The sequence below is a fragment of the Benincasa hispida genome, chromosome 8 (assembly GCF_009727055.1).
Source record: "Benincasa hispida cultivar B227 chromosome 8, ASM972705v1, whole genome shotgun sequence".
Lineage (NCBI taxonomy): Eukaryota > Viridiplantae > Streptophyta > Magnoliopsida > Cucurbitales > Cucurbitaceae > Benincasa > Benincasa hispida.
Genome location: NC_052356.1, coordinates 34834030 through 34850479, shown reverse-complemented (window position 1 = coordinate 34850479; position 16450 = coordinate 34834030). Strand labels below are relative to the sequence as shown.

At 34.0% G+C, this 16450-nt stretch overlaps 1 protein-coding gene and 1 long non-coding RNA gene across 2 annotated transcripts; both read right to left on the bottom strand.

Annotated features, from left to right (window-relative positions):
- Positions 1-4497: 4497 nt before the first annotated feature.
- LOC120084239 (ABC transporter B family member 25) lies at positions 4498-9099 on the bottom strand. Its single transcript, XM_039040140.1, has 17 exons — positions 8817-9099; positions 8416-8487; positions 8258-8293; positions 8097-8171; positions 7851-7975; positions 7485-7584; positions 7208-7379; positions 6998-7116; positions 6791-6901; positions 6545-6689; positions 6333-6465; positions 5971-6046; positions 5826-5891; positions 5600-5707; positions 5376-5483; positions 5098-5295; positions 4498-4989 (listed from the first exon to the last, which is right to left on the bottom strand). The coding sequence occupies exons 1-17, from the start codon at positions 8859-8861 to the stop codon at positions 4789-4791; spliced, it is 1890 nt and encodes a 629-aa protein (XP_038896068.1). The 5' UTR covers positions 8862-9099; the 3' UTR covers positions 4498-4788.
- A 2842-nt stretch (positions 9100-11941) lies between these two features.
- Positions 11942-15757, bottom strand: LOC120082775. Its single transcript, XR_005483278.1, has 3 exons — positions 14864-15757; positions 12311-12375; positions 11942-12220 (listed from the first exon to the last, which is right to left on the bottom strand). It is a non-coding gene; the product is annotated as an uncharacterized LOC120082775 (long non-coding RNA).
- Positions 15758-16450: the final 693 nt, after the last annotated feature.

The window sequence follows — 16450 nt, the reverse complement described above, 5'->3', positions numbered from 1 at the left end:
TAGCCGTGTGCGCCGTCGTTTTTTCGTCCGTCTTCTGTGGGTTTCCTCAAATGTTGTTGGCTCTTCTTGGTGGTGTATTTTGTTTGGGATATATAGATATACTCACTGCTTGTAAAGACATCTCTTCAGTAAATTAGGGTTTGATTCTCTGTTGTCCGGTGTCTATTTTTTGAGGTAATGGTTGATAAAAAACCAGTAATATCTGAGATTGTTCCTATGATGTCAAAAGTAACTGAACACAAGTTGAATGGATCCAACTACTATATTCATGGAGATCAAATCCAAGAGGTGTTGTTTGCTATTATTGTCAATAAACCTGGTCATACGAAACGTGAATGCAGAAGATTGCTGAATAAGGGTCAAAGGATCCATCACCCTCTGCACATGTCACACTCTACTCCTGATAATCTTGACAAGTCAATTACGATTTCTATAGAGGAGTTTGCTAAATTTCAATAGTATCAAGAGTCATTGAGGGCATCATCTTCTACTCCCATTACGAGCATCACAGAGATAGGTAACATTCAATAATGCCTTCTTTCCTCCACGTTAAAATGGGTCATTGACTCTGACGCTACAGACCATATAACAGGTAACCCCAGTTTATTCTCTACCTTTGTACATCTATCTCTTCACCTAATGTCACTATAGCTGATGGAACCTCCACTCCTGTTTTAGGATCAGGAACCGTTCATCTCACTGAATCAATTTCTTTGTCATCAGTTTTAAATTTACCAAATTTCTCATGTAATTTGATTTCGGTCAGTAAACTCACTCGTGATCTTCATTGTTGTGTCTCCTTTTTTTCCTTGTTATTGCTTATTTCAGGATCTTACGACGAAACAGACTATTGGTAAAGGGCGGGAATCCAGAGGTCTTTACATCTTTGAACCACAAACACCTACGGCCATCACATGCTCTAGCGTGTCATCTCTCTTTGAAGAGCATTATCATTTGGGTCATCCGTCTATCTCTGTGTTGAAGAGTCTTCGTCCACAACTTCAACATTTGTCTTCTTTCGATCGTAAGTCATGTTAGTTTGCTAAATTTCATCGTTTGATTTCATATCCTCGAGTCAATAAACGAGCTAGTGCTCCTTTTGAATTAGTCCATTCTGATGTTTGGGGTCCATGTCCTATTGAGTCCAAATGAGGGTTTAGGTATTTTGTTACATTTGTTGATGACTATTCTCGTGTTACGTAGTTATATTTAATGAAAAGTTGTTCTGAGTTACTTTCTCATTTTCGTAACTTCCATGTTGAAATTCAAACTTAGTTTAGTGGTACTCTTAAAATCCTACAGAGTGATAATGCTAAGGAGTATTTCTTTCATACACTAAAGTCTTATTTAGATGCCCATGGAATTCTTCATCAATTTTCTTGTGTTGATACTCCATCTAAAAATGGGGTTGCAGAATGAAAGAATCGTCATCTCCTTGAGACAGCCAGAGCTTTGATGTTTCAGATGCATGTTTCAAAATCCTTTTGGGCTGATGCTGTTTCCACAACTTGTTTCTTAATAAATCGCATGCCCTCTTCCATTCTTAAGAGTGAGATACCTTTCTGTACTTTATGCCCCAAGTAACATTTGTTTCCCATTCCACCCAAAATATTTGGTTGTACCTGCTTTGTTCGGGATGTTCGGCCTCAGCATACCAAGTTGGATCCAAAGTCCTTAAAATGCATTTTCCTTAGTTATTCCTGTGTCCAAAAGGGGTATTGATGTTATTGTCCTAGTCTAAATAAATATTTAGTCTCTCCTAATATCACGTTTTTTTAACATACCCCATTTTTTCATCATCGTCTTTCTCTTCGAATAAGAGTCAGGAGAAGCATAAGGAATTAGAGGATGATTTCCTTGTCTACACAATTATTTCTCCTTCCAATCCTCTTCCTGATTCATCTCTACCTGTGGCTACATCTACTTTTCCTCCCATCGTTAAGGTCTATACTCGACGACAACATCCTCCAGTTCCATGCCCTGTACCAGAGTCTTCTTCGTCATTGGATCCAGAAACGGGTGATGATCTTCCTATTGCTCTTTGTAAAGGTAAACGTATGTGCTCATCCTATTTCCTCTTTTGTTTCATATAACCATTTGTCGCCTTCCACATATTCATTCATTGCATCCTTAGAGTCTGTATCCATCCCGAAAACTGTTCATGAGGCTTTGTCTCATCCTAGTTGGTGTGCCACAATGGTAGAGGAGATGACTACCTTAGATGATAATTGTTCTTGGGATTTTGCTTCTCTCCCTGTAGGAAAGAAGGTTATCGGTTGCAAATGGGTGTTTGCAGTTAAAGTCAATCCTGATGGTTCTGTTACTCAGTTAAAGGCGTGCCTCGTAGCGAAAGGCTATGCACAAACTTATGGCGTTGACTATGTTGATACTTTTTCTCCTGTAGCAAAAATGCCATCTGTGAGGTTGTTTATTTCATTAGCTTCAATCAATCATTGGCCCTTACATCAGCTTGATATTAAAAATGCATTTCTTCATGGTGATCTTTAAGAAGAGGTGTATATGGAGCAACCACCAGGGTTTGTTGCTCAGGGGGAGAATGGAACGATGTGTCGCCTTCGTAAATCCTTGTATGGATTAAAGCAGAGCCCACGAGCTTGGTTTGATAAATTTAGTCAGGTGATTGAAAGCTTTGGAATGCGGAAGAGCGGGTCAGATCATTCAGTCTTTTTTAAGAGATCTGAGGGTGATGTCATCTTGTTAGTCGTATATGTGGATGATATTGTGATTACTGGTGATGATGCTTTAGGTATCCAGTCTCTAAAGACCTTTTTTCATAGTCAATTCCATACAAAATCTTTAGGCATGTTGAAATACTTCTTTGGAATTGAGGTAATAAGAAGCAAGAAAGGAATTATATTATCACAAAGAAAATATGTATTTGACTTGTTAACTAAAACAGGAAAGCTAGGGGCTAAGCCATGTAGTACCCCAATGATGTCCAACTTATAGCTCACAAAAGATGGAGAATTGCTAAAAGATCCTGAAAGATATAGGAGGTTAGTGGGAAAACTTAATTACCTTACAGTGACTCGACCCGACATAGCCTATTCAATAAGTATTGTGAGTCAGTACATGTCATGCCCTACATTTGATCATTAGACTACATTGGAACAGATTCTTTATTATTTGAAGGTTGCTCCCTTGCGTGGTTTGTTATATAAGGATTATGGTCATACTAATATTGAATGTTTCTTAGACGCCGATTGGGCAGGATCTAAAGAAGACAGAAGATCAACCTCAGGGTATTGTGTTTTTGTTGGAGGTAATTTGATTTCTTGGAAGAGTAAGAAGCAAAATGTGGTATCACGTTCAAGTGCAGAATCGTATAGAGCAATGGCACAATTTGTGTGTGAATTGATTTGAATATATGAACTTCTTGTTGAGTTGGGATTTGAAATCACCACACCGACAAAGTTGTGGTGTGATAATCAAGCTACGCTTCATATTGCGTCTAATCCAGTATTTCATGAAAGGACTAAACATATTGAAGTTGATTGCCATTTTGTACGTGAGAAAATTCAACAAGGGTTGGTATCTACAGGATATGTGAAGACTGAAGAACAATTAGGAGATATCTTCACGAAAGCATTGGATGGAAGACGTATAGATTATCTATGTAACAAGTTGAGCATGATTAACATATAGCTCCAACTTGAGGGGGAGTGTTATAATTCTATAGTTAGGGTTTTCCATTCTTGTAAATATTTTGTGATATTTTCCTATTCTATGCTTTGTACACTTGTATATATTCATATCTTTGGTGAATGAATAGAGTATTCTCATTCTTTCTCAAATCTAAGAGTTTTACACAAGCTATAGGACTCGATGAGATTTAGGGCATCAACCCTGACATCAAACCTAAGAGTCTCACTCTTCTCACTCTCTCAACCTCTCTTTCTCCCAATTTCCTCTCTCGCTCTCCTCTTTTTCGTTGTCTCGCTCACACTCCTCTTCTTGGTTTCCTCTCTCATTCTCTCTCACTCTCTCTTCTTGGTCTCCTCTCTCTCGCTCTTCGCTCCTTTACTCTTTGCTATCTTGCTCCACTGCATATGGCGTTCTGATGGCCGATGACAACACCTTTAGAACGTTCCAATGGTCGACAATAAATGGAGAATGGCCGGTGCAAATGGAGGAAGGAAATTTGAGAAGAAGAAGAAGCGGAAGATGAAAAAAGAAAACATGTAGTTTTGTAACTTTGGCTAACAATGATATATGCAAGAGAGCAAAATTAAAAAAGTAGGGCAAAAACCATTTTAAAGTTTGAGATTGTCTTTTAATCAATTATCTCGAGTAAAATTGTTAATCTCATTCCAGTTAATTAGTATCAATGGATTAGTTAACTTCTCAATTATAAGTATATTACTTAATCAGTAGCATCTTATACATCAGCCCATAAAAATAATCTAAAGTTACTTCATACAAATATAACAAATTCATCCTTTCCTACAGAAACAAGTTCTAAAATTCAACACAAACTTTAAACAGAAGTTACATTTATTATTGATCTTCTTTCACTTTCTGTTTGAATTTTCTTAGAAAGTTTTAGACAGTTTTCTGTCAACTGTAGAACACTTGATGTGAATTACATAATCCTAGAATCTATTTTCACTTTCTCAGCCTGTTCACCAGTGTTGTTGACAATAAACACAAACACCTTTCTAATAAAAGAACTCAGAACTAAATAAAACAGGAGCTTTCTGAGTATTGTGGTAGAAGGAAAAGCGTATGAGCTTTCTATCCGTCATTGAAGCAAAAGTAATTTTTGCCTTACGTTGTTTTTGTATCTTGCAATTGCCTTTTCACTAGTGCAGTGTAGACACCATCCTTGCTAAGAAGTTCTTCATGTGTTCCACTTTCAAGAATTTGACCATCAGAAACAACGGCCACGGTGTCTGCAGTCTTGACGGTAGATAGCCTATGAGCAATGACCAAGACGGTTCTGCCTTTCATCAGAGAATCCATTGCATCCTAAAACCCGTCCATTGATGAGAATTTAGAATTATAAATATGAAATCGGAAACGGGGCAGGGTACTTTTTAAGTTTCTAAAACCAAACCAAAAGTATTCACAACAGACCTGCACAAGGTGTTCACTTTCAGCATCTAGAGCACTTGTGGCTTCATCCAAAAGGAGAATTCTTGGGTTCATAAGTAGAGCTCTTGCTATAGCTACTCTTTGTTTCTGACCGCCTGACAGCCTTACCCCGCGTTCTCCGACATGAGTTTTATACTTTTCAGGGAAATTTGATATGAAGTCATGTGCATTGGCCATTTTCTGTCATTTCAGTAGTTTTAAGTTAAACAATAGGTTTAGCCCTAAAGGTTTCCAAGAGACAAAAGGACATAAGATCTTACAGCTGCATTTTCTACATCAATGCTATCAACTTTGCCATCTAAACCATAGGCTATGTTCTCCTCTATAGAGCAATTGAAAAGAACAGGCTCCTGACTGACTATACTTATCTGCAATTGACAAGCAGACCATCATAATTCGAAACAAGACCATACAGAATAGATTTGTAACGCAACCTGAACTTTCAATCGAGTTAGAAAGGTAAATTTTCATTTAAACTTCTTACCCTTTTGTGTAAATGGTCATGTGATATCTCTACTAGAGGAACCCCATTAATCAAAATCCGCCCTTTAGTAGGATCATAAAATCTTTCGATCAGATTTGCTATGGTGGTCTGTGGCAAACAAAGAAACATGCACTATGTTAAGCAGGCTTTTAACACGTAATAACTCTCAGATTTCTTGTCATAATCAGTATAAGAAACACGCATTCAGCAAAACAAAGTAAATTACTTTTCCACCACCACTCGGACCAACTAGAGCTACTTTAGAGCCAGGCTGCAATCTCAATGATATTCCCTGTATCATGGAAGTTGTTATCATTCAATAACACTGCATAACCTGTCCCCACATAATTAAAATTTAAGAGAGTAATTACCTTCAGCACAGTGTGATTAGGACGGGACGGATATGAAAACCAGACATCGTCCAACTCAACTTCTCCATCTTGATCACTACATTAAATCATTAAGTGTAATTGTTCTACTCCTATTGAAAAAATTGAAACTAACAGTTCTTTCCTGTTCGTGTAGTCACATTTGCTCGCTCTTGATAGAATTTGTCATCTCAAAAACTAATAAAATAAAGCAAGATGAAAGAACCCTGAATAGTAAATACCAACTAACTAACCCAATGCTCAAGAAACAAGAAAGCCTAAACGTAAAAATTATCCAAACACTCCCCTCCAAAATAGAGGAGGAAATTTCATTTTCAATTCATAAAAACAAAAAATTAGCATACCCAATGGGGCACTTGTTTCCTGAATTAGTCATCGTAGATACACGATCAAGGAGCTGAAAAACTCGTCTACTAGCTCCAGCAGCTTTCATGGCTACAGTGTACAGTCCTGACAACCCCGATACGGACGTTCCAACTACAAACAGAGAGCTGATTGCAGTTACTTTTATTGTTCCTGTGAAAAAGTAAAACCCCATAAAACAAAGAAATCTTACCAGTTAAACTATAAAGGATGAAAGAAGTCAGAGCTCCCGGACTCATGAACCCTTTGATTGTCAGATTAGCTCCATATATCACAACAATAATAACAGATAAGGTCGATGCTGCATAGAGACCTCCAGAGAATAATCCAACCACTTTCTGTTAAATGATAAGATCGGGAGTAAGAGCTATGAGCCTGCAGAAAGATAGACACATGCACAAGCTCAAAAAGATATTTTTCACTTCCAAAATAAACTCACAGCTTGTTTAAGTCCAAGTTGCAATGTCTCCTCGACTTTCTGAGAGTACCGTGATATCTCATAGGATTCTTGAGCAAAAGATCTGACGGTGCGCACGGCACCAAAAGATTCCTAAAACAAAAGCATAACAATGACTTTTTCTTTATTTACTCTGGATTTCATCATGTAAGATAATAACCAACTTGTTCACACAATGTGAGTTTATACCTCGGCAATTGAAGCACAGACAGCAGCTGCTGCTTGAGTCTTGTGAGAAAGCTCACGAAGGAAGCGACCAAATTTACGAACAGCAACAGAAATAACAGGGACAACAACCAAAGCCAATACTAGAAATGATAAACCAGATAAAACAATGAGCATATTGGGACCCTAAAAGTTATATGTTAACTGCTTCTGCTTCAATGTTCAAATTCTTACATGTTAACTTCCAAGAAGTTGAAAACATGAAGGTCAACCCAATTATTGCAGTTGATAGATTTCTTAGGGCCTCAGAAAGATTGGTAGTTGCTGCATTCTTAATGATTTGGGTATCCTCAGATAGCCTACTAAGAAGTTCCCCTGTTCGAGTGACATCAAAGAAGGCTATTTCCTACAAAATTCAACAACCGTTCCAGAAAACTTTCACATGCTAAAAGTAATGAATATAAATTAGACTTTGTAGCTTTATGTTCCCCTTTTTTCATTGGGGGGGTACCTGATTAAGAAGATGAGTAAACAAATTCTTCCTTAAGCGAGCAACAACTCTCTCGCTAGCAGAAGAAAATAACCAAGCTCGAATAGCTGAGCACACCGAACTGGAAATCCCATTTTTCATGAGTGAGTGCCATAATATTTTTCAGATGACATAATAATGGATCTAAGATAGTTTGAATAGCCCAGAAATATATTTCAAATAGACGTCTAAATCATAAAGCAGAAGCCAGTTCACAATCAAAGCTATTAGTCTGCCCTTCTATCTGGTTTAGGATTTGCCAACAAGCATAATCCCATGGCAGTTTTATATACAAGACAATGACTCCACATATTGTGCCTTAAGTTTAAAACGTCTAAATAATCATACCCAACTAAGACGATCGATGTGATGTATACAATGGTGTTAGTGACTTCCTTTAGAGCTTTGCTTTTCTGTTCGGGTGTGTTGATGTCTCCAGATACAATGTCAATAATCTTTCCACCAAATTTTGGCTGCAGGATCAGCATTTCGAAGAGTATTATACAGTAGTAAAATCATAACTAAGTTCATGGCCATAATTTCAATTTTGTGACCATGGAATAGATACATAAAAACACAGAAAAAAATGCATACGATCAATATACTTGTCGTGGAAGCAATCAGAAGAGCAATGGTAGCAATTATCAACTTCCCCACTTCAGGCTTTGCCTGCAATACAATTCAGATGTTGAGCGCTTGAAAGGTTTAGACAGCAGAACTGATGGCTTCTGCCAACAAAACACCTACTCACTTACAAGTGAAAGTACTCTGCCGAATCCAACATTTGCAGGCTGAAATTTGCAAGCATAATCAGCATCAGAAAACAAACAAGAAACAATCAAACAACTAGTTAAGTGAATAATCCCCTCCAATGAAATCTTTACTTCACTGAAGATCTAATGGAAAACATTACCGGTACAGCATCCCCATGTTCCAGGTCTGTCAACTGACGATCTTCTGATGTGCCATTGCTCTTTCCCCCTCCCTACAAAAAACAAGGAAACAAAAACAAAAACCGACGAACACCCACGTAAACATAAACATAAACATCAGCATTATAAGCCCCATTAACAATTTATTCATCCATTTCAAGCTACAAAAAGTAACCCACGAAACTTTGAAAGTGATGCTAGGATCAAAATCACTTCCAAATAAGCAGGCACGTGATTGAAATTCAAACAAAGCATAAAGAAGAACAGTAAAATCCCACAATAGAAACCAAATAAAGAAAATAATAGAAAGCATTCCATCGATTCATTCAAAAGGGACCAAATCATTGTTCACGAACACCATGGAAATGGAAAAATAGCTTACCCCACGATCAAGTAGCGGAACTCTCTGGCTTCCCATGCCTCTCATCGTTGCAAAACTTCAGAAAATCAGAACCGGCCAACGAGGGGTGCTGCTAAAGTCAAGTCTATGTGGAGTTCTATGCTCCAAATACGAAAATTAAAGGGCCCAAATGAGAGAATTTGAATTTTATATATTTCTAAGCTGAAGCTGACAAAAGTTGTGGAGAAGTTTTCGAGGCCACTTAATTGTGGAGAAGGCTTCCCCTCCTTGAGATGATTATGGGAAAGAGACAAATTCCCATTTCCCTTTTTAAATTACATTGATCAATTTTAGCAAAAAACCATTTCTTTTTTCTAAATCACATTGTTTGAATTTTCTGATGAAGGTGTAAGCATTTTATAATTTCTACTCCGTTTAGGCATATTTGTTTGACCAGGAAATCGACAGAAAATCAGACAAAATACTAAAAATCCAAGCTTCTGCCTCGATTAACCAAGTTTTTTTTTTGTTTGATTGTTTTTTGAGATTCAGTTTTAAATATGTTATCTATCCAACAAAAATATGTATCTGAATATATTATGATCTTATTATTCAAGAAGAACACAGATTAGATTGATTCTTTTTTATTGTCAGGGGAAAAAAAACAGAGAGAGAGATTCTTTTTTTCCTTGTTTTAAAGTTAAACTTTGTTGAATAGTTTTTTTCAAAGAAAAATAACAATAAATAAATAATGTTGAGCAGGCTTGTAATTTAGAATAAAGTTCTTTCTAAAAATTATATATTAAAAAAGGATTAATGTTCATTTAAAATAAGGTTAAGAAAATTGTGCTCTTGATTTTTTTTTCTTTTTTTTTTTTTAGAATTCCGAAAAAAAAAAACAGTTTGATTTCAAAAATAGAAAAATAAAGAAAATTATTTATACATTTTCAAGAATAGAAAAATAAATGAAACTATTTATACAAAATAGCAAAATTTAAATTAACCCTTGAATGGTTTTGCCAACTTTTATTTTAAAAAAATAATAAAAAATAAAAACTCGACTCTAATGACATCCTTCTTTAAAAAATCATCAATTTCATAATTTGTATACATTTTATAACAGATGTTAGAAATTTGAAGCGAGAACTTTTAAAGGGTTAAAATTATAACATCTTTTAAAGTTTAAATCGAAGATTGTATCATTTATCCAAGTTCGAGGTATGATTTTAAAAGTTTGCCGATGTATTAAAGGTTATGTTGTAAATTTATTTTCAAGATTAAAGTTGTATAATATATTTTGGTCAACTTAAACTTAGTTCAGTGGTAATTGTCATACATTTTCTCTGGTCGGAATGGCTCGATCTCATCTCCACGATTGTTGTACTAACAAAAATCTAATGTTTTTAAACTTTAAAATGGCTAGGAGATGTTTTAGACTTTCTCAATATATTCTATATCTATTACAATTATTTATTAATTAAAGTTATGATCTCATTAGACACGTTAAAAACTCATGGTCTTATTAATATATATAAATGGAAAGGGAAATGTCTTATTATAGTATTCTACCTTTCTTAAAATATCAAACAAATCAATAACGTATTCTATACATAACATTTAAAAATTAAAGGACATCCTTTTTATTTATTTATTTATTTTAAAAAAAATTGGTAATCTATTCAAAATTTAGAATCTAATATATCGTATTGTTTGGGGAAAATTATATTGGTATAATTAGTTTATTGAATATATCATAATTGTAGGACGTGTTTGGAATACATTTTAAAGTGTTCAATTTAAAAAATAAGTCATTTTGAAATAAATTGAAGTATTTGATAATGAGTCAAAATAATTTTTTTAATATATTTTAATTAATTTTTATCAAAATGTTTAAATAAAAATGATTTTTTTTAAGTCAATCCAAACATACTGGTAATGTCTCAACTAAATAACTATATATTATTGATGTACTTCTAGAAATTGAGAATAAAATAAATAAAGTTAAAACTTTTGGTTCAACAGCCCAAATTAGACCAATTAGGTTCATTTGATATATTGGTCATTCTTCCATTTGTAAATGGAACTTATAAAACAATGTATACATATATTATACATTCCTTTCATTAATCTTTAAAAACGACTCTATATCTTTTAGTCAAACTTCAAAAATAGAATATTATCGTTCTTTTTTTTTTTGGTAAGAAAAATAAAATAACATTTGTTTATTAAAAAATAGGACAAATATCAATTTATATCCCTGAAAATTTAAACCCTAAACTAATTATTGTATCAATTTAAATTCGGAACTTTAGAGATTGTATCAATTTAAACCCTGAACTTTCATAATTGTATCAACTTAATCCTCCATTATGTTTTATTTGTATACATTTATGAATGTTCAGGGTCTAAATTGATATTTATGAAAATTCAAGATTTGAATTGATACACTCATGAAAGTTTAAGGTTTAAATTGATATAATTATTAGTTAAGGGTTTAAATTGATACAACTCTCAAAATTCAGGGTTTAAATTGATACAACCCCAAAGCTTAAGGTTTAAAATGATACAATTTTTAGTTTAGGGTTTAAATTAATACAATTCATAAATTTAGGAGTAAAATTAATATTTACACAAAAAAAAATAAAAAGTGACTTTTAAGTCAATTGGTCAATTTTAGATTATATAATTATACATCTTTTAATAAACAAAAATTGTGACCTTCAAATGGGCGGCCTCTATGAAGCACAGATACTTTATGTGAGGCAAATAATCCATATACACATATGGTAGGAGTGTACATGGTCCGCGTTGGGCCGGATTGAAAGAATTTTGTGGACCAACCCAAAAAACTGAGTTGGCTAATAATGAACTATCGTTCATTTTTAAGGGTCAACCCACCCAACCTAACCCAAAATTTTCGGTTGGATTGGGTTGGGTCACCGGATTTTTTTTTTTTTTTTTTTTTGAATTTTTGACTGTTCTTTTTCGTTACTTCCCGTTGGTTGAACAATTTGATTTTTGTAGGTCAATAAACTTCCATATTTATAAAAGTGAACTAATTCTAAAATATATTATCAATTAATAAAATTTAATAATAAAAAACATGTTAATATTGTAATCTATGCGAATTTTACATTTACATTAAAATACAACCACCAATATATATTTTCAATATAAACTTCAAAAGAAACTTCCTCAAATAATTCAATTCAAATATTCGAGTTCAAAGTCTCTACTCAAAATATTCAAGTCTACATTCAAAATAGAAACAAAAAGTCCAAGTTTAATAATGACTAGTGGCCTATTACATAAAATTCCAAGTTCAATAATAACATTCAAAAGCTCCAAGTTCAATAATAACATTCAAGAGCACCAATGCATCATAAGGCATGACGAATGACTTGAGTGAGCTTTCTTCTTTATCTTTGGTCTTTTCACTTCTCATTCTTAATGCCCGAAAAAATGACAAATATATTAAACCAAGATGATCATTTATAGGTAATAATAATATTTGATCTTATGGTAGTAAAACTTACCATTAAAATCATCATTATGCTCCAAATCCAATTCCTTATTTCAAAAGGACGGAAGATGATGGACGCTTTACAAAACAAATCATGCAAAATTAAATATATTAATTATTTGAGCATAATACATGTTATATGTGTACAATAAACAATTTAGATATGTACAAAAAGAATTCATTTAATTACTGACTTAATATTCACACGTCTCTAACTCTTTAAGTTGTGGATGGAGATCTAGTAACACTAAGCCACCATGAATCTAATTTTGTGTACATATCAAGGCCTCCACTATTTTTGGAGTCAAAGAACTTCGAAAGGAATCAAGAATCCTCTCTACTAAAAGTGGAAGCGACTATAGATATCGGAACCACCAAAACATCTCGAATAATTTTTGATAAAATGGGATATTTGTTGCCATTTTTTTCACCAGTACAATATCTCAAAATCATCTTTATCTTCTATATAGACAAATAAGAAGTCAAATCATTCTCCACTTCCAACGAACTTCCTTATTCTCTCAATCTCTTAAAAGTTATCCATGGATCATCTATCTCTTCGTCCATCCCATGATCATCTTCATTTATAGTGACAGTCTTTGACTGTTGAGAATCATTGGTACTATGACTATCTCGAGGAGAAGTGTTATGCGATTTATAAAAGTCATATAGACGATACAAATATAATTTCACACTCTCAACCATATCCTTAACCACATCACGGTCATAAACATTGGAAAGACAATAATTTAAGTACTTTAACGTGTACCGAGGATCAATCACCATAGCCACAAACATCAATTTATTCATTTTCTCAAGCGAACCTCAATACTTATCAAACTTTGTTTTCATATTCATAGCCATCATACTTAGAATAGAGTTTGTATTATTGCTCCATTTGTTTAAAGCAAACTAAATTTTATTAATTTCCTTATAACCAATATTATAAGTTACATATGAAGATCCACATATTGTGGTGGTTTCATAAAACCTTTTTAAAAACTTAATAAACACACCTATAGTCAATTAATCCGATGTACTTGGGGGCCCAATCTTTTATTTCCACGGTCATCTTCCTTGAAGTAATCAACAAAATCTGTCATCTTTCTCCTCCTTTAAAGTTCTAAAAGTTTTCTCAAATTTAATTGCATGTTCAAGCATTAAATAAATAGAATTCCATCTAGTTGCCACATCTAAACAAACAAGAGCCTTACACTGAATTTTTTCTTGTTTCACACAAGCTTTAAATTTTTCCATTCTCTTAGGTGATGATCGAACATATCTAACAACATTATGAACACCGGCAATAGAATCATGCACATCTTTCAGTCCATCATTCACAATAAGATTAATAATGTGGGCACAATACCTCATGTGTAATAGTTCTCCATCTAAAACAAACTTTTAAGTCTTCTCTTAACATAAGAAATAGTCACATCATTAGAACTTGCATTATCAACGGTGATCACTGAAGCACTTTTCAAACTATATGAAACAGCCTCTCTATACTTGAGATTCAGAGTCGTTTGGGAAGAGTCCTTAAGCGGCGGCATAACGGAGCTCGATTAGTTTCTGCTAGACGTATTCAATCCCTCATTCCAACAAACAACTCTCAATCATCTTCGCAATAGTCTCCCCCTTATGATTAGCAACTTGATAAAAACTCAAACTCTTATTATGCAAAACCCATTCAAAATCAATAAAATGTACAATAATGACCATGTAGTTCACATTTTGTAGCAAAGTCCATGTGTCGGTAGTAAGAAAACTCTTTGAGAGCTTTTAACTAGAAATGATTTCAACTTTTTTTCCTCCTCAAGATAAAGTTGATATACATCTCTAGCGATTGTGACTATCGATGGAACATCAACCTTAGGACACGAAACACTACAAAAGTGTCTAAAACCCTCTGTCTCAACAAATTTGAACGAAAACTCATTCATAATTATCATCTTAGCGCATGCTAGTCTACACGCTTGTTGGCTAAACAATGTCGTCACAAAATTACTACCATTGACTCATTTTCCATCATTTGAAGGTACGAGAGTTAGGGTGGTTTGTCCTTTTTCTTCTTCTTTATATGGGTACTTTTTACATTGATTTTTTAAGTGCTTCCATAAAGTACTGGTTCCACAAGTATTACTATCACATGTGTAATCTTTACCTCAATAGTTACACTTGCACCTAGCTCCATCATTAGCACTTGCTTTCATTTTTGTGAAATGATCTCACACATACGATGTTGGTTTATTAGGTCTCTTTCGATTAGACTTGGGAGGCAAAAGTGGTATATTTTTAGGAGTTTGGCTAACATTAGGAGGGGGAGGAGGAAGATAAGATATTTCATTATTACCGGTTCCACTTACATTACCACTACTGCTGTGTATCTATAAAATAAATTAAACTAGTAAACAACTAATTACACCTACCTATACAATTAAAAAAAAAAAAAAAAAAAACACTAGCTTCTCAATTAACTCATAACAACTCATGTATAAAGATCAATCATCAATCAATCATACATAAACAGTATATGTACACAATAAAAATTAGTTATTTTACTCACGGGGAAGTTTGAAAATGGTGATTCAGCAGTGTTTGATTTCGTGTCCGTTGTGATGACTTTAAAGAATCAACTTAACTGTTCTCAAGACACTGCGAGATCGAACAAAAATTAATTTATTAATAAATCTGCGTTAGAATGGCACAAAAAAAAACTTGGACAACAATCACGTTTGAATATAACAAAAATTAATTTATTAATCAATCACGGTTGAATGGAATAGCGCTTTACGATTCAAATGAAAGCTCTAATAATTTACAATTGAATTTGAATGGAACAATTGAATGACACAAAAAAAAAAAAAAAAACTTGGACAACAATCACGTTTGAATGGAACAAAAAATAATTTATTAATCAATCACGGTTGAATGGAACAAAAAAAATTTGGACAGCAAAACAAATGAAACCTCTAATAATTTTCGTTCAAAAACTATCAACATTTTGTAGACAACACAATAATATGTGCAAATGTCTAGAAAAACAGAAGAAAATAGCCAATAGGATTACAAATCCCAAATAAACCCCCAAAATTACATAGATAAGTAAAAGTACCAAAAAAATGTACCGAAAGCGAAAGCGTGAGTTAATACCGAACTGGAAGCGAGGGGACTGAGGGAGACCGAGTCGGAAGCGTGAGCGTGGCCGGATTCTTGACGAGGGGACTAAGGCAAGACCGGATCGGAAGCGGAGGGTTTTCGTTCGGCTAAGGCAGAGGGGTTTTCATTTCGACGGAAGCGACGAGGCGCGAGCGAAAAGAGCGAAGGTTTTGATCGGGTGCGAAGAGACGAGGTTTGTTTTCAATCATTTTTGGATCGGAAGCAACAAGGGCCACAGTGAGCTTGCGGCGAGGCGAACTAACGAGGGTTTCGTTTCTTCGAATTCGGACTTCGATTTCTCTTTTATGTTTTGTTTTTATTTTTAATATATATATATATAATAAAAATTTAAAACACTCTCTCTTAGACTCTCACTGTTTAGGTCCGTTCCGTCACTCTCTTTCTGCTTTGCTTTTATATATATATATATATATATATATATATATATATATATATTTGGGTTGACCCAACCCTGAAATGGAGTAACCCGAGACTTGATCCGGATTTAATATTTTTGAAAATTTTTAACCCAACCCTTACAGTTCGGGTTGGTCGGGTTATTGGGTTTTTTGAATACCCCTAGCCTATGGGATACCGATACTTTCAAATACTTCTCAGATATATATATATAATACGCGATTTAATGTATCTATTTCTACGCGTACCATTTTTTAAAGAAAAAAGATAAGTAACTCATCTAATCTTTCCCAATCTAAAACCAGACAACCTATTTAAAAAGCTCACTACTCGAGTCCAAAACTAAAAGAAAAAATAATAATAAAATACCAAATCTTAGAATCATTTAATCTTCATCTTCATATTTGAGTCCCCACAAAATCTACCAATATATAAACCATTTGGATATCTTCAACAATTCAATGAAGAAGTTCTTCGTTTATCTTCATACTTTTCCCTCTAATCTTCTTCTTCTTTTTGTAATATGAGTCACTTTTTTATTGCATTTTATTAATTATCGTACTTCAACATCTTAGAT